Source organism: Scyliorhinus torazame, chromosome 9, assembly GCF_047496885.1.
Source record: "Scyliorhinus torazame isolate Kashiwa2021f chromosome 9, sScyTor2.1, whole genome shotgun sequence".
Classification (NCBI taxonomy): Eukaryota; Metazoa; Chordata; class Chondrichthyes; order Carcharhiniformes; family Scyliorhinidae; genus Scyliorhinus; species Scyliorhinus torazame.
Genome location: NC_092715.1, coordinates 153156881 through 153175772, shown reverse-complemented (window position 1 = coordinate 153175772; position 18892 = coordinate 153156881). Strand labels below are relative to the sequence as shown.

General features: G+C 46.5%; 1 protein-coding gene across 10 annotated transcripts in view; it reads right to left on the bottom strand.

Moving 5' to 3' along the window:
* LOC140429529 (transducin-like enhancer protein 4) overlaps positions 1 to 18892 on the bottom strand; it is a 327809-nt gene that overhangs the window by 24937 nt on the left and 283980 nt on the right. For all 10 annotated transcript variants that reach the window (XM_072516642.1, XM_072516640.1, XM_072516641.1 and 7 more), the window contains 3 exons: positions 2211 to 2363; positions 974 to 1106; positions 476 to 660 (listed from right to left, as the gene is read on the bottom strand). In XM_072516642.1, coding sequence (XP_072372743.1) covers positions 476 to 660; positions 974 to 1106; positions 2211 to 2363 — 471 coding nt within the window. The remainder of the gene's footprint in view (positions 1 to 475; positions 661 to 973; positions 1107 to 2210; positions 2364 to 18892) is intronic.

The following is an 18892-nucleotide window of genomic DNA, read 5'->3' as shown; positions in this document are numbered from 1 at the left end:
ACTGGCAAACCCAACAGGGTTTGTTGGGCAACCTTTGGGATGCATGGGAAAGCCATGAAGCCCCCATTTAATCCCTGAGCAACCATTAAATTGTGGTGGCTTGGGGATAATGAATTTCAATTAGGCTCATTAATGAGCCTATTTGATATCATGCCAACAGTGAGAGAAATCCAGCGTCAGCCCCTTCTGCCCTCTGACCTATTCGGGGGAGGTTTTGCCACAGTGGCTCCTCACCCGTGATGAAGTGGTAGCTATGGTTCCTGCCGCAATGGGCTGAATTAAATCCAGCCTTAAGTAGTCATTCAAAATGTTTCAATTGCCATGTATGACTGACTTTTCCTAATTACAACAGTAGTATCTACAGGCACAAGTTGATCTGTTTTCCTGGCTTAAATTCATTCAAATAAGCAGTCTTCTTATTGACAAGAAAATAGTTTAGTCAATTCAAGGTTAAAAGCCTGCTCAATTCACTCACCACTGGAGATCGGCCATAAGCAGCTGCTGCTGCAGCAGCAGCGGCTGCTGCACTCATCTGGGGGGAGATATTATGTAAACCTGCATATGCCCCTGGGCTCGTTAAGTCTCCATTCATGCCAGCATGAGGCACTATTCCAAAAGGAGCAGGATAAGGGCATGGCACTGCCATTGGAGTCCTCAATCCTGTAAATGACCAAAGTCTGCTATCAGTGACTGGAAGCTTCAAATACCTGCAAATGCTTTCCGTTCGTCTTGACTATTGTTCAATCTGTGAGGCCAAGTGGAGGGGGGAAAGGTCAAAGTGCATACAATGTTATGTTTGTGGTTTGTTTCCTGTAAGGGCCTTTCCATGTAAAAATTGTCATATGATTTTTGCAACTGTAAACGTGTGAAATGTAAAATTGATTCTACAGCATTAAAACAGCAATTTATGCCAAAGGCAAGAAGATTAGAAATCTATACAAAGACAACTGTTTCTAGAAAACCATTTACCTACCTAATGGATCAATTCCTGGTGGTTTACCAGGGATCGGCCTCAACCCTGGGGTGGAATTACTTCCTGGAGTTGGAGCATCTGATCGTGGAGTTGGAGTATTTGACTTTGACACTGGAGTAGTTGATTTCTCATTCTGTAAACAAACAGAAAACTGCTTTGTCAATATTGCAACTCCAAAGTTGTAACGTAAAGATTAATGTATTATATATTAGCATTGTGATGACGTTGGCCAACAACCAATCTTAAATTTTAATAACATAACCAACAGTTACAATTGAGAAAAATGTCAAATTATGTTTACCAAAAATCAATAGGTATTATTTTTTTAAAGCTGAGTTCATGTACTTTTCTGTCAGAGCGAATTATGGGTTTTGCATGCCATGCTATAAATAGATAAGATGTAGCAGCAACCTGGGGTAAGATTTTGCCTGTGGGTTTCAGGACCCTGTGATCAGGTTGAAATGGGGTCTGAAGCCTGCATTGTGTGAGGGACAGTCACTCATCTGTGATTTTCCCTGAATTGATCAATTAGGGAGGACAGGTGGGCTTTGAAGCTGGAGGGCCAATAGGAGAATACAGCTTGGAATCAGTGGCAGGATGCTATGGCAGCTGACCGAGGGAGAAGGCATCCCCAAATGGAGGTGCCCTCTCGTCAACCTTTCTCAATTTGAAATAAAAAATGGCATCTCACCCTTTAATTGGTTGCGGCGGTTACTTGCAGCTTGCAGGCGGGTAGCACTGCCCCCTCCCAGTCCACCTCCAGGTAAATGGTCCAGGATGGAGCCGGGAAACCAACAAATTGGCTGCAGGCATATAATTCGATGCCTGCCCCCTGCCCCCATCCGGATCTTCACGTTCAGCCACTGGCTTTCAAATTGTTTGCGATTTTCTGATGGAAACTTTACATCCAAAACGTAGCTTTTTCATTTCATTACTGAGAGACCCTGGAATCCAGATTTTTTTCTGGTTTAGATTTGCAGTTTTTAGCCAGTGGTTAGCTATTTGATTTGCGATTGAAATTCACTAACCCCTCTTCTGCAGAAAATTTATGATCACCAAAATTCACCACTTGGTTTCATGTCAAACAGTAGAAGCAGGGAGCACCTCAAGACAAACACTAGAGCACGAATGGAGTGAAATGAAAGATAACGATTTTACTAAATTAGAATGAACCTCGGTTAATATTAATGATTTCTAATTGCAGAGTTCAGATAGAAATGTATAACACAATACTTACATGACCCATTTCTTTGGACTTTGAAGATGGGGTACTACTGGAGGAAGCAATGGAAGCTGGGCTTATAGGTGCATCCTTTTTTAAGAGGCGAGATTTATCTAAGCCATTTTCCCTTGGTGAATGGGGTGGGCTACCTCGCGGTGAGGTGGGATCCTGAAAAAGGAACACAAGATTTTAAAATGAACAGCATTCCAAAACAGGAGGAAGAAACAAAAGTTATACTTGCAAACAATAAGTTATAATATAACCTGGCCATAATACATTCTACTAAATGCATTCTTTTATTTATCAGTAAACATAAAATGCTTTAACCAAATTGGTTCAGCTCTTTGCATGAAAATCAAATATCAATACTGTGGACGAATACAGAACTGGCCTTAATTGCCTGCACAGGAAGCCAATATCAGAAGAAAATAATACATATCTGTCACCACAAAAATCACTGTATAAATCATAATTGAGTATGAGCAATACTGGAAAGACCACATAGATTTGGTTTGATTATCCTTGAATTACTATCGGCGTGATTTAGCAGACTCAGGTTAAACAGAACGTTTAGCAGGGTATTTCTCAGTGGCTGCAGTGCCAAGAAACACCCATCGATCCACCTGCACTTTGCTGTTTGTTTTGGCCTCAGAGAGATTCTGCCGAGGCCACGCTTCAGAGTGATTATCGGGACTCCATTTTTAAAGGCTGCCCTGATCTCCATCTCCCCCCGCCCCCCACCCCCATCCCCCCGCCCCACTCCAACATCTCCTGGCTCTTTTGATCCCCTCCCTCACCCCACCAACCTTTGTGAGGCTCCTGGGAACCCCTTTCACCTGTAAGGCCCCCCAGGTCTGACACCTGGGAGTGCCAGCCTGGCACACAGGCACCCTGGCACTGTTGGCCTGGCAGTGCCACCCAGGCACTAAATAGAGACATAAGACATCCCTGCCTCGTCCCCTTGTTCAGCCTGAACAACCCCGAATTCACGGTGTTCGTTTGAACACTAGCAGCTGGCTTTTCATATAACAGCAGAACCCACTACCTCCGGGAGCCAGGGCTCTAGCCTCAACGCTAGGATTTTAGCCAAAGGTTTCACATTAAGTAGAGAGATTGAGCAGTACGATCCACACTTTGTGGGGTACTTGTCCCTCTTCAGGAGGGACATGGACACCTGCTTCACTGACTGGGAAGGACCCCCCGCGCCAATGAGTCATTAAACAGCCCCAGCATCAATGGGGACAGTTGGTCCGCGAACCTCTTGTAAAATTCAACGGGAACCAATCAGGCCCTGCACCTACCACGTCGACATCTTATCCAAAGCCCTCCAGACCTTCTCCAACCTCATCGGTGCCTCCAATGCCACCCGCAAATCACCCCCACCTGAGGAAACTCCAAGCCCTCCAAGAACTCAACCTCCTCCCACTCATCCTCTGGCGGTTCCAACCTGTACAGCACCTCATAGTAGGAACTAAACAGCTCGTTAACTTTCTCCGAGGTGGAGACCAACCCACCACTCTGGCTCCCTTACCTGCACAATATCCCTGGCAGCCTCTTGCCGCCTTCACTGATGAGCGAACAGGCGGCTAGCCTTCCCCCCATACTCACATACCATCCCCTTTAAGCACCGCAGCTGATACATCGCCCGACTCGTGGACAGTAGGTCAAATTGCAATTGCAGCTTCTTGCTGAGCACCAAGATCTCCGGTGTTGGGTCACTTGCATACTCCCTATCCACACCAAAAATGTCATCTATTATCTCCTGACATTCCCACCTGTTCTCCCTATCCAAATAGGACTTCCACGAGATGATCTCCCCTCCAATCACTGCCTTTAATGCCTCCCACACTGTAGACGAGACCATCCCGTTTTCATTCCATTCAACATCATTCTTTATGGTCCCCAAAATCTTCACACAGAACCCCAGATCCGATAACAGTCCCACATCCAGACTCCAACTGCGCGCTGTGCCCGTCCCCTCCAACCTTAAATCCACCAGACATGGCGCATGGTCGGAAATAACCACTGCCGAGTACTCCACATTCCTTACCCCAGGTAACAAGGTCCTACCCATAATGAAAAAAATCGATATGCGAATACACCTTATGTACTGGTGAAAAAAAAATCTAAAACTCCTTAACCCTGAGTGCATAAACAGCCACCGAACTGCCCCTCCTGTCTCCTCCATAAGTGACGTTAACACCTCACCATTCCCGAAGGGACCAGCGATCTGGCCTGGAGCGATCCAACTTTGGACAGAATGCAACTGAAATCCCCCTGCCCAAAATCAGCTAGCATGCATCCAGTTCTGGAATGGCAGTCAACAACCACCTCATGAACCTTGCATCGTCCCAATTCAGGGCGCATACGTTCACCAATACCACAGTCTTTCCCTCCAGTGCACTGGTGACTATCACATACCTGCCCCCCAGATCAGCCACCACTGCAACCCCTGAAAGCAAACTCTTCTGCGAATCAGAAATGCCACCCAGACGCCCTGCTGCCAAACCCTGAGTGAAAAACCTAACTCATCCAGGCTTTCCTCAACATAATCTGGTCCCGCAACTACAGGCGAATCTCTTGTCGGAAGATGAAATTGGCCCCAGTCCTTTATAAATGGGAAAGAACCCTTGTCCTCTTCACAGCCCCTCCTCCCCCGCAAGCCCCGCACGGTCCAGGTGATCAACCTCGTTGGGGGTCTCTCACCCCTCCCTTGTGGGAAATCAATTCAGCCATTTGCACCATAGTGCAAAATTCCTGCCCGAAGTCCTGGGTCCCAGGGCCATTTATGATGGCCACCAGCCCAGCCCCCTTGAAGAGCCAAAGAAAAGCCCCTGGTCACTGTTCGTTCACCCCACTCCCCACATTATTCCCTCTCCCCCCTCCAAGCCGACAGAATGCCTGGCGCCACACTTCCCTCTGTTATCCCACCACACAAACACAAATCTACACCTAGACCTATTGTGCTCCTCCCTACCTGGCTCAATAGGCTGCAGCCTCTTTCCCCATTCCACTCCAGTTTGCCAGCCTCCTTCTCCCTATCACTAGCAAAGTGGTTCCCAACCAGGGTCCCCATAAGAAATCCCCTCAAACAATAGCCAATATATCTCTTGCCCCCACAACTGTGCCCAAACCCCAACAAAAGCAACAAATCTCTCTCCCTCCTAAGAGACACAGAGAAAAGGGAACACGTACCTATCCCCTTTTTATAAACCGCCCCTCCCCCAACAGAGCAAAAGTGAAACAGTGGTAAACACAGCAGCATAAATATATGATACAAACATCCCCTTCATACACAGAGTCCAAAATAGTCCTCTTCACAGCAGCCCAAACTTTGTCTCTCTGATGAAGGCGTCTGCTTGCACCGGTGTGTCAAAAAGGTAATCATTTGGGTTAATAGGTTTCGGGGGTAGGGTGGAAGTGTGGGCTTAAGTAGGGTGCTCTTGCAGTGGGCTGGTTCAGATATGATGGGCCGAATGACCTCCTTCTGCACTGTAAATTCTAAGGCCCTCTCCTTCCTTTGATAATTGTGGAAGCGGATTATCACCGCCTGCGGTGGTTCGTTCCGTCTTGGCTTTTGCCCGAGCATCCGATGTGCTCTATCCAATTCTGGAGGGGCAAACACTTCATCCCCTCCCAAAGGTGAGAAAACATTTCAGAGAAATAACAGGTTGGCTTGGGACCTTCCACTGCCTCTGGCAGCCGCACCGCCATCACCTATCCTCATGGTCCTCCACTTTAAGTCTCTGGCCTTTATTTGTCTCTGTGTTGGTTAAAGAATTCCAGGATATTACATGATCATGCATGGTGCTTTCTCCCTGCAGGTAGGCTACTTACTTAGAGAGTTCTGTTTCTAGACTGTACTCGCAGAGTCTGTAACCACGTTACCCTATACATCTTACCATGGGCAGTGCTATTCACCAGTCCATGTTAACCCTTGCTGTGCTGAGCACCATCACAATGTTATGTAGGTCTCATCTCTGAAGAAAACTTTCCTCCCTTCCAACGGAGGATTACAGTGCAATTTTTACATGCTATCCCTGCTCCCCCATTTCAAGTCCTCTAACTTGATGGGGGGGGATTTTCAGCCCGTGTGAGCCATCAGCAAGAATGGTGATGCAGGCGGAAAATCCTGTGTGAATCACAAAACCCGATTCTCGCCAGTGAGATTGTGGTTTCCCATGCTCCCTGACAGTGACGTAATGGGGTGCACACCGAGAAAGGGCGAGAACATCATTTAAATTCATTTTAATATACTTACTGAGCCCCCCCACATGATCCCCACTGTCACTGAATATTCATACATCACGTCGGTTGAGTTTACAACAGGTTCTGAAAAATGAGAATCAGTCAGGATCTCCCCGTGGGGGCGCAGAGGTAAATATAGCCCCCGGGGGGAGAGGGCCATACCCGAGCAGTGCTCTCTTAGACTGACCCCAGACACAGGTTGGCACTGCCAGGCGTGGACCACCTGGGACAGGGTTCGCACTACGTTTACTGGGATGGGAGCCTCTGATGCTGATGTTTGTGGTGGGAGGGCACGGAGGGGTGAGAGAGCTCTGATGCTGAGGCTGTTGCTTGCAGTGGGAGGGGGTAGTTAGAGCCCGAATGCCCCAAAAAGGAAGATGGTGCCGGAGCGTGGTGACTATCTGCGAGCTCTCTCACACAAATCCTCTTCCTACATCTCTTATAACCGTACTAATCTTTCAAAACTTAATTCTAACATTATCTCTAATTTTTCTTTTATGTTGCCTTGCAGGACTGAAGATCCTCCGACATCCATGGGTCGGCCCACATCATAGAATTCATAGAATTCATAGTGCAGAAGGATAACTGCATAACCCATAACCCAGTAACCCCACCCAACACTAAGGGCAATTTAGCATGGCCAATCCACCTAACCTGCACATCTTTGGACTGTGGGAGGAAACCGGAGCAACCGGAGGAAACCCACGCACACATGAGGAGAACTTGCAGACTCCGCACAGACAGTGACCCAAGCCGAATCGAACATGGGACCCTGGAGCTGTGAAGCAATTGTGCTGGCCACCATGCTACCGTGCTGCCCACTTCCCTCTGAGAGGTAATGACCCGACCCAACTCAGCAGGACTCCACCAACAACATGACCTTGCCCTTGACCTGGAAGCAGATGAGGCCTGAACCGGAGGTCTGCCCCCGACCTCGCGCAGGACCTGACCCGGCCCTCGGAGCACCCAACACAGCCTGGGAATCGACGGCAGCCCCAGACTGCCCGATCGAGCCGCTGGAACACCTGACCCGGCTCCCAAACACGAGACCCGGCCAGGCCTGACCCGGAGAGGCTCACCTAGCGCACCGACTTACCGGCAGATGGAGGAAAGAAGAATCTACGCGGAGGCCCAACCAGACCTACTCCCAAGGCCTGATTCCTCGAGCGCCTTACCAGATTACCAACGCTGGAATCGAACATGGGACCAGGCCCAACCTGACCCAGGAAGACCCTGCCTGCAACCCAAACCCAGATTAAAGAACCCAAAATGCGGAAACACAATGCGAGGACCCAAATGGGCCGAAACGTAGACCCGTGCACACAGAACCCCAGGGCCCGACCAGATCGCAAACATGCCTCCCCCCTGGATACCCCAAAATTGCAATCATATCAGAGCTCCAAAACCTAGGACTTGGCTTCTCCCTCTGCAGCAGGATCCTCGACTTCCTGACCCATAGACCACAATCAGTAAGATAATCAAAACACCTCCTCCATGGCAGTCCTCAATACTGGGGCCCCACAAGGCTGCCTACTTAACCCCCTACTATACTCCCTATACTGTGTGGCAAAATTTGGCTTCAACTCCATCTACAAGTTTGAGGATGACACGACTGTAGTGGGTTGGATCTCGAACAGCTCTGAGTCAGAGTACAGGGGGGAGATAGAGAACCTAGTGGAGTGGTGCACCAACATCAATCTCCCTCAATGTCAGCAAAACTAAAGAGCTGGAAGAGACTTCAGGAAGCAAAGTATTGTATACACCGCTGTCTGCATCAATGGTGCCGAGGTAGAGATGGTTGACAGCTTCAAATTCCAAGGTGTGTACATCACCAACAATCTGTCCCTGTCCACCCATGTCGATGCTACAATCAAGAAAGCTCAACAGCGTCTACACCTCCTCAGGAAACATACGGAAATTCGGCATACCCACATGGACTCTTACCAATTTTTACAGATGCACCATAGAAAGCATCCTATCTGACTGCATCACAGCCTGGTCTGGCAACTGCTTGGCCCAAGACTGTAAGAAGCTACAGAGTAGTGAATACAGCCCACTCCAAATTGCAAACCCGCCTCCCATCCACTGACTCTGTCTATACCTCCCGCTGCCTTGGGAAAGCGGGCAGCATTATTAAAGGCCCCTCCCACCCGGGTTATTCTCTCTCCCAACTTCTTCCATTGAGCAAGAGATACAAAGTCTTAGAACATGCACAGATTCAAAAACAGCTTCTTCCGCGCTGTTACCAAACTCCTGACTGACCCTCTTATGGACCGATCTGATCTCTTCACACAACTTTTCTGCTGAGTAGTACTGCACTCCTGTATGCTTCATCTGATGTCTCTGCCTATGTATTTACATTGTGTATTTATGTATGTCTTTTGTTTTTTTCCCTCATGTATGGAACAATCTGTCTTGACAACGCAGAACAATACTTCTCACTGTATCTTGGTACACATGACAATAAAACTAATCCAAATCCTCCGCCGGTGGTGGTGTTGGTGGGAGAGGGGTGAAGTGGGGGTGAAAGAGGGCCTTGGATGCTTGTGGGTGGGGTCCCCATGTTTGTGGGGGGGTGGGGGTTGCGCGTATTATTTTCTGTGCTGATCTGGACACCATTTTAGTCTGTCATGATTGGAGGAATGGTAGTTGTACTTGTTTCCGGTACTTGGGTATCTCAATTCGCGTTGTGTTCCTCTTTATTAACAAATCATCTGCTTTTTCTGGCACTGGGTTTGTCCGGTTCCTTTCGAGGGGAATGTTCACTCTGTTCATTCCTGGAGTTGAATAGTTTTTTCTTTTTCTGTGCTATCCGGCATGTTCCCGCTGGATCTATACATTTCACAAATGGAACCTTCGTTTCCACTTTTCTGACAACTTCAACCAAAAATCTGTTTGCTGTTACATTTTCAAAGTGTTTTTCAAGCTTCTGAAACTTTTCATTTAGCTCAATGGTTCTCAGTATATTTGAGACATCCCGTGCTTTTCCCTCTTCTAATTCTTTGTGCTTCAGTGTTGGAGTTACATCTTTTGATCTTATTTCTGGTATTTGTTTCCCTGGCTGCAGTAGAACTTTATTCTTGCCCTCTGTTTTGCTTCATAGTCGGCCAAGCCTAACACCGATGAAAATTTAGCTTGTTTTATTTCTGTAGTTGTGCTACTCCAGGCTGCATGATCCGCTTGCAGCATGAAAAGTTCTATGGCTTTTCCTTTCAATGCCTTCTCTTCTTAATTTTACTGCTTCTTCAGCTCATCCCTCTGTTTCTTGGAGCTTTTGACTCTCCTGGAATATGGAACATTTCTGTGTCTTTTCTGCCAACTGGTTTGTCAGTTTGTTCAGAATGGTGTTAAAGTCATTTTGCTTTTCTTTGTAATCTTTCAAAGGAATAAACCTTAACCAAAGGAAATCTTGTAGAGCGTGAAAGTCTTTCAGTAAGTTTTTCTTTTCTTTGCAAAGCTCGCGTATTTCAATTCACCTCGCGTGTCTTTTGTTGTGCTTCCATTCTGCTGTTTAAGACAGTCTTCGTTTCTTCATGTTGTTGAATGGTTACACATTCCTTTTGTATTTGATCTTGAATGACAATCAACTGTTCTTTCAACTGTTTATTTTCTTATCGCCTTTCCTCTGGAATCTCATCTTGACCTGTCCAAGGTCTCTTGTTGCCCTCCCTCTGGGGTTGTTTGTTGCCTTTGGTGGAGTTGCCCTCTCTCTAGCATCTCTTGTAGGTAGGCTGCTTACTTTCAGAGTTCTTTTTTGAGACTGTTCTCTTGAGTCTATTATCATGTGACTCTACACATCGTACCTTGGGTGGTGCTATTCTCCAGTCCCACATCAAACCTTGCTCTGCCGAGCACCTTTACATTGCAATGGCACACAGACAATAACACAACAGGACAAACGAGGGAGTAAGCTATCTTAGATCTAATATTGTGATGTGGAGATGATGACATTGGACTGGTGTGCGCAGTAAGAAGTCTTACAACACCAGGTTGAAGTCAAACAGGTGTGTTTCGAATCACTAGCTTTCGGAGCGCAGCTCCTTCATCAGGTGAGTGAAGAGATCGGTTCCACAACCACATATATAGACAAAGTCAATGATGCAAGATGATACTTTCAATGTGAGTCTTTGCAGGTAATTAAGTCTTTACAGGTCCAGACGGAGCGACTGGAGAGAGGGATAATCACAGGTTAAAGAGGTCTGAATTGTCTCAAACCAGGACAGTTGGTAGGATTTCTCAAGTCCAGGTCAGATGTTGGGGGGTGAATATCATGAGACATGAATCCAAGGTCCCGGTTGAGGCTGTACTCATGTGTGCGGAACTTGGCTATCAGTTTCTGCGCAGCAATTCTGCGTTGTCGCACGTCCTGAAGGCCGCCTTGGAGAACGCTTACCTGAAGATCAGAGGCTGAATATCCTTGAGTGCTGAAGGTTCCCCGACTGGAAGGGAACATTCCTATCTAGAGATTGCCGCCCGATGTCCGTTCATCCGTTGGCGCAGCGTCTGCATGGTCTCGGCAATGTACCACGTTTCATCCTTTCATGCAGCGTATGAGGTAGACAACGTTGGCCGAATCACCTGTAAAGACTTAATTACCTGCAAAGACTCACATTGAAAGTATCATCTTGCATCATTGACTTTGTCGATATATGTGGTTGTGGAACCGATCTCTTCACTCACCTGATGAAGGAGCTGCGCTCCGATAGCTAATGATTCGAAACACACCTGTTTGACTTCAACTTGGTGTTGTAAGACTTCTTACTGCGCACACCAGTCCAATGCCATCATCTCCACATCACAATATTAGATCTAAGATAGCTTACTCCCTCGTGTGTCCTGTTGTGTTATTGTCTGTGTGCCATTGCAATGTAAAGGTGCTCGGCAGAGCAAGGTTTGATGTGGGACTGGAGAATAGCACCACCCATGGTACGATGTGTAGAGTCACATGATAATAGACTCAAGAGAACAGTCTCAAAAAAGAACTCTGAAAGTAAGCAGCCTACCTACAACAAGAGATGCTAGAGAGAGGGCAACTCCACCAAAGGCAACAAACAACCCCAGAGGGAGGGCAACAAGAGACCTTGGACAGGTCAAGATGAGATTCCAGAGGAAAGGCGATAAGAAAATAAACAGTTGAAAGAACAGTTGATTGTCATTCAAGATCAAATACAAAAGGAATGTGTAACCATTCAACAACATGAAGAAACGAAGACTGTCTTAAACAGCAAAATGGAAGCACAACAAAAGACACGCGAGGTGAATTGAAATACGCGAGCTTTGCAAAGAAAAGAAAAACTTACTGAAAGACTTTCACGCTCTACAAGATTTCCTTTGGTTAAGGTTTATTCCTTTGAAAGATTACTGGTGGTACCCATTTCGATGGTCATCGTGTCTTGCAGAGGTGCAATTTTGTGTAATGCGACAGGGTTAACTAGTAATCTGAGAAAAAGTGATGATCATAAAATTGAATTCCATGCTAAAATTTAGAGGGGTATCCTCCAATCCTAAACAAGAATCTTTGCACTGCCAATTACATATGCATGAGAGGAAAGATAGTGGCTAAAGTTGATTGGGTAAATAGACATCAAAAGTATGGTGGTGAATAAACAGTGGAAAACATTTAAAGATACATTTAAAAATGTTCACCAAAGTAAGTTTCATTAAAGCTCAAAAAAGCAGTGGGGAAGAACAATCTGTGGCTTACAAGGGGAGTTCAGAATAATCTTAAATTAAAAGTAAAGGCTTATAATGTTGCGTGGAATAGTAATAATGCTTAGGTTTAAGGGAGTTTCAGAAATCAGCAACGAGCAAAGCTGATAAAAAGTGAAAAAAAAAAGATTTGAGTAAAATTGCGAGAAATTAAAAAACAGATTCTAAGAGCTTTAAGAACTATATAGAAAGAAGGTCGAACTTGAATGCTGAATACAGGGTTAAAGGCAGGATTCTTGGATGTGTGGCGGAACAGAGGGATCTTGAGGTCCATGTACATAGATCCCTCAATGTTGCCACCCAGGTTGATAGGGTTGTTAAGAAAGTGCATGGTGTGTTGGCTTCATTAACAGGGGGATTGAGTTTAAGAGTTACGAGGTTTTGCTGCAGCTTTATAAAACCCTAGTTAGACCACACTTGGAATATTGTGTCCAGTTCTGGTCGCCTCATTGTAGGAAGGATGTGGATGCTTTGGAGAGGGTGCAGAGGAGATTTACCAGGATGCAGCCTGGACTGGAGGGCAAGTCTTATGAAGAAAGGTTGAGGGAGTTCGGGCTTTTCTCACTGGAGCGAAGAATGAAGAGAGGTGACTTGATAGAGATGTACAAGGTGATGAGAGGCATGGATAGAGTGGATAGCCAGTGCGGAGAATGGCTGTCACGAGGGGACATCATTTTAGGATGATTGGAGGAAGGTATAGGGGAGATGTCAGGGGTTCTTTACACAGAGAGTGGTGGGTGCGTGGAATGCACTGCCAGCAGAGGTGGTGGAGTCAGAGTGATTGGGAACATTTAAGCGACTCTTGGACAGGCACATGACCAGTAGTAAATTGAAGGGGTGTAGGTTATGTTGATCTTAGATTCGGATAAATGGTCGGCACAATATCGTGGGCCGAAGGGCCTGCACTGTGCTGTACTGTTCTATGTTCTAAGTAGTCATGAAAATAAATTTACAGAAACAGGAGAAATTATCAAAGAAAATGAGGGAATGATAGAAATGCTGAACAGATTACTCAAATTACATATCAGAAACAGAAGGTACCCAATAGGTCAATACGAGTGAGGAGCCTAAAGTAATTAATTACATATAGTAATACACAGGGCTCATTTCTTTGCAGGAAAAAATAAGATGGAAACACATTGTGCCTGTTTCAGCTAAAGAAAATAAATGACAGACATCTGCTGGCTCATCCCTCAGGACAATGCTTTGACCAATCAAAGTCAAACTGCCTGGTTTAAATTTCAAATAATGCTAGATAGTTAACTGTCAGTTACCATCAACTGATGTATTCTCTATGACAATGCCTCTACTAATCGGAGTCCACTTGCCAACCTGTCAGCACTCTCTTCTCAAACAGTATACAATCTCGCTACACTGTATTCTTGTGAATGTCCTTATGAGTGCAAGATGAAAAGCTTTGACAAAAGTGTCTCGTTTTTCAGCATTACTCAAGTTCTCTACTACCAAATAGCTTTAAAGTAATTAATCTTCAGAGAAAAGTTAGAGGAATTTAAGGGATTCAAAGTTAACAAATCACTAGAACCTGATGGCCTCATCCTCTGGTTCAAAAAGAGGTAGCTGCAAAGATAGACCATGCATTGGTTATGATCTTCCAAAGATTTCTGAATGTGAGAATGGTCTCAGTGCCTTGGAAATTGGCAAATGTAACACTGTTATTCAAGAAAGGAGGAAACGAGGAAATAGAGAACTACAGGCCAGTATTAGCTTCCTAGTTGAGAAAATGCTGGAACCTATTATTAAGGATGTTTTAACAATATACATGTTTTAAATTCATTTGCGGAACGTGGTGGGGTTCCCAGTTATCTGCTGCTATTGTCCTTCTAGATAGTAGTGGTCGTGGGTTTGGAAGGTGCTAGCTAAGGAACCTTGGTGAGTTTCTGCAGTGCATCATCTTGTAGCTGGTACACATGGCTGCCATGGTCATTGGTGGTGGAGGGTTTGAATGTTTGTGGAAAAGGGAGCAATCAAGTGGGCTGCTTTATCCTGGATGGTTTTGAGCTTCTCGAGTGTTGTTGGAGCTTCACTCATGCAGGCAAGTGGAAAGTACTCTATTACACCCCTGACTTGTGCCTTGTAGATGGTGGACAGGCTTTGGGAGATCAGGATGTGAGTTACTCGTCATAGGATTCCTAGCCTTTGACGTCCCTGGTAGCAACAGTATTAATATGGATAGTCCAGTTCAGTTTCTGATCAATGGTAACCCCCCAGGATGTTGATTGTGGGGGATTCAGCGATGGTAATGCCATTGAATATCAAGGGGCAGTGGTTAGATCCTCTCTTGCAGGAGACGGCCATTGCCTGGCACTTGTGTGGCGCAAATGTAACTTGCCACTTGTCAGCTCAAGCCTGGATATTGTTAAGGTCTTACTGTATTTGGACATGGACTGCTTCATTATCTGAGGAGTCGTGAAAAGTGCTGAACATTGTGCCGTCATCCGCAAACATCCCCACTCAGAAAATCATAGGGCAGGATTGTCCCATCTGCTCGCTGCAATGGCGGGTTTTAATGACATATCATGAAATGAAAATGAAAATCGCTTATTGTCACAAGTAGGCTTCAAAAATGAAGTTACTGTGACAAGCCCCTAGTCGCCACATTCCGGTGCCTGGTCGGAGAGGCTGGTATGGAAATTGAACCCGTGCTGCTGGCCTGCCTGGGTCTGCTTTAAAAGCCAGCTATTTAACCCTGTGCTAAACCAGCCCCTGACATCTGTTACCATCTCACTAATTATGCATGCATGGGAAAAACATTGAACCGCAGGCAGGTAGACTCTGATTCACCTCACTCTGGTATCATATTTAAAGAGAAGCCATGCATAGCAGTCTCTCATTATGTGCACTGCAGACCTGCTCCACTAAAGATATTGCCCTGTAAGGGAAAGAAATGGCAGCCCCCAAGTTCAGTGACACCACCCTGGCCACCTACTGGATGCTGTGGAGGACAGGTCCACCGTGATATCCTCTACCCCTGCTCTGGCCACATGGTTGGCAGAGGCGATCAATGCCAATGCTGCACAGAAGAGGTCAGCCATTCAGTGCAGAAAGAGGATGAATAATCTTGTCCGTTCCACCAAGGTAAGCCAACCAGGTCATTACTCTCAACTCACAAACCCATCAGCCATTCGCAGGATGACATTCAGCAGGGATTTCACACACTGTCAGCTCAAGGGTCATCACCATTCACTCTCTCACACATACCTTCTCCATCTGGCCCCTCATGATCCGGAGCTCATGCCCTGTCTATAGCTCAACTCAGTGACACACATTGAAGGCAGCCTTATCATCTGCCCAGGCATGTGTTATGCCCACATTCTCTCTACTTATCTGTATGTAGGACAAACTTGCACACAATTGGAGGGGAGGTCCTAGACTGGGAGTGGAGGGCCCGACAACAAGGTCATCAAAGAGTGTGAGAACTGAGCCATTGCGCTGGCCAGGGCGGATGCGAGCTATATTCCCGTGGTGACAGACAGGTCGTCCAAGTGAGGAGTCAGCACTAGCTCATCCCTCAGGCAACTATACTGTGAGTCAATTGAGCATTTTTTGAGTCCCCTGCCATGCACAAGTCATCTCTACTTTCTTTCACAGGCACATCTGACAAGTGCCCAAGGCCCTCAGCTAGCCAGGTCAACAGCTTGAGCCTGATGACAGCATTAAGGAATCATCTCAGGATAGCATCCTTGAAGACTCATCATAATAATAATACTTTTTATTTTCACAAGTAGGCTTACATTAACACTGCAATGAAGTTACTGTGAAAAGCCCCCAGTCGACATATTCCGGCGCCTGTTCGGGTACACAGAGGAAGAATTCAGAATGTCTGAATGACCTAACAGCATGTCTTTGGGGACGTGTGGGAGGAAACCGGAGCACCCGGAGGAAACCCACGCAGACACGGGAGAATATGCAGACTCCACACAGACAGTGACCCAAACCGGGAATCGAACATGAGGACCTGGAGCTGTGAAGCAACGGTGCTAACCACTGTGCTACCGTGCTGCCCATCACAGTGCTCTCCCACGCCATCCATCAGTGCAGGGACATACACCTCATTGAGAACTAGTTCTAGAGCAGGCCTGGGGTCACAATCTGGTGAGCACATCACACAAACTGGTTCACTGCAGCCGGCGGAAGGAGGGACATCTGAGGTGCCTGGAACTCGAAGGAATGCTGGAGACCAGGATTCTGCAGAATCCGAATCAGATGAGGAGCCTCTAACTCAGTCGGTGGAGTTACAGCGACAATCACAGGAACATTAGGAAGGGCTGTTAGCTGCATTCTATAGATATCAATGCATGATGGAGGAGTTTGAATCATAGAATTTACAGTGCGGAAGGAGGCTATTAAGCCCTTCAAGTCTGCACAGGCCCTTAGAAAGAGCACACTACTTAAGCCCACGTCTCCACTCTATCCCCGTAACCCAGTAACCCCACCTAATCTTTTAGACACTGAGGGCAATTTAGCATGGCCAATCCAACTAACCTGCACACCTTTGGATTGTGGGAGGAAACCGGAGCACCCAGAGGAAATCCACGCAGACACCAAGGTCAACAATGGTAGGATGGCAACCACCACTTGGTCCAGGTCAAAAAGCCCCACACTGCAGCAGGAACTGCACTTCATTTGTGTAGGTATTGGAGGCATCTAGCAGTGACTATGCAGAGTGCGATATATCAATATAATGGAGATGAAAGTGAAACACAGAACTGAGTCATGTATAAATGCATGAGGCCCTGCCTTGGCACAAGTGTCACCTCTCAGTTTCACTACCAAGGTGCTTCATAAAGCATTATCCTGTTGTTAAAGATTTCCTTGAGGAGCTTTTGTCAGACTGAAGATATACAGCTATGGGTGCACTAAGGATTGTAGGGCCTCCATTAGGCTGCTAGTGCAAATGGGATACTGGGGAGATACACAAAGAGGCAGCACCTTCTGATGTCTGATGCCAGGGTGTGCTCCTACAGGTAGGACCTTATTTCAGCAAGACCACCTGCTGCCGAGGGCTTGTCATTTTTCAAAGTATCAGGACAATGTGAGCCTGATGTTTAACTGGTTACTCTCTGATTGAAGTGGGTGGTTGAAATGAGAGCCACACCAATGTTAGTTTGAGCCCATGATGGAAGGTCACTTGTCCAAGAGGAGGATCACTATTATTCAACATCTTCCTTGTGAAATCTGGAGGCTATGAAGGCATCGCATGCATGCCTGCCTCAGTTGGCTCTTCCTCTGCAGCCTCAGCTTCACCAACTTCATCCCTTTTGACATCCTCCTCATTTGAGGACGTGTGCAGCTCTCCTTCCTTGCTGGCAGCGGTAGCAAGTGGATTAGCAATGGACACTCTTGTCCTAGAATTGTGTCTTTAACAATGATCTTCTCCATCAATGTTCAGATAGCAATATGAACTTCATTGTGTCTTCTCGCTGCTACATTTTGTGGCCATTTCATTGGCATCAACAGCCACATCCTTTCAGGGTGCCCTTTGTCATCAAGCAGCCAACCCTGTATCCTGTGTGTCTCTCAAATATTTTCGGGATTTGCAACTTACTCAAGATGTAATAGTTGGGTATCTTCCTGGGTATCTGGCACATACCTGCAGAATTTGTTTCTTATGTTCACAGACAAGTTGGACATTGATGGAGTTGTAGCCTTTCCTGATAATGTGAGTGCCTTTCACCAGGGAGCTTTGATAGCCACATGAGTTGAGTCGATGGCAACCTGCGCTTGTGGAAAATCACAGCAAAGCCCAGTCTTCTGACGTCCTAGTTGGTTTGATTTCTATTGAAGCTAATGTAGTTGTTGTTCCTTGCAAAGAGGGCACCAGTGTCCAGAAGCTTGAGAAAATCCACAGAGGTCCCCAGTGGAGCCCTAGAAGGAGTCAGTCATGTAGGAGTTAAGAGCAGCGGTGACTTTAACCACAAGTACCAATGAATGTTTCCCTCAGTCCCTGTGTTATCAAATGCTGCAGAATGTGGCAGATGTGCACCAGCAAATCCCTTGACATATGGAGGTGTCGGCGACACTGCCTGTTGCTCATCTGCAGAAAGGACTTGCGTCTTCTGTACACCCTCGGTCTTGATGCTGCCTACACATGACATTTATGTGAGCCCCATCCTCTGTATCCAGAGGGACCCGTTCTGCCCCTTGCTCATGAGGGTGTAGCTCCTCCCTCTGCTGAACCTGGTGCCTCCATGCAATCTTCTCATCCCTCTCTCCTGCCTGTATACGATGATGTAGGCAGCAATAAATTCAGCATCCATCTTGCTGAAGGTACACTCTCTGCAGCATAAATCTGAAGAAAACACGAGTGAGCATTAGCCCCCAAATGTCCGACTTCTGTTGATGAATAGCGAGTGGGTTCAAGTTGTTAGGTCAAGTGTCGGCACCTAATCGCCACTGAAATCTTGGTCAGTGGTCCCCGCCCCTTCAACATCAGCTAATACTATGATATTGCTTTGGCCAGGTGCTTGGGTGTGTCACTTTCAGGCCTGTCACTGGGAACCTCATTCACTGCACTCTCTTACTAGATTCTTTGGAAAAGGCATGAAGGCAAATGTTGACTGAGGACACATGATAATTTGATGGGGCGGGGTGTGGACAGGGCGAGACTTCTCATCTGGTCAGCTGCCAGCGATGTATTCTGAGCTCCATGCATTTAAGATGCAGCGTTGGCTTGTCCAGTCACCCAATAGTCCCACACTTTGTTATGGCTCTGGGGAATT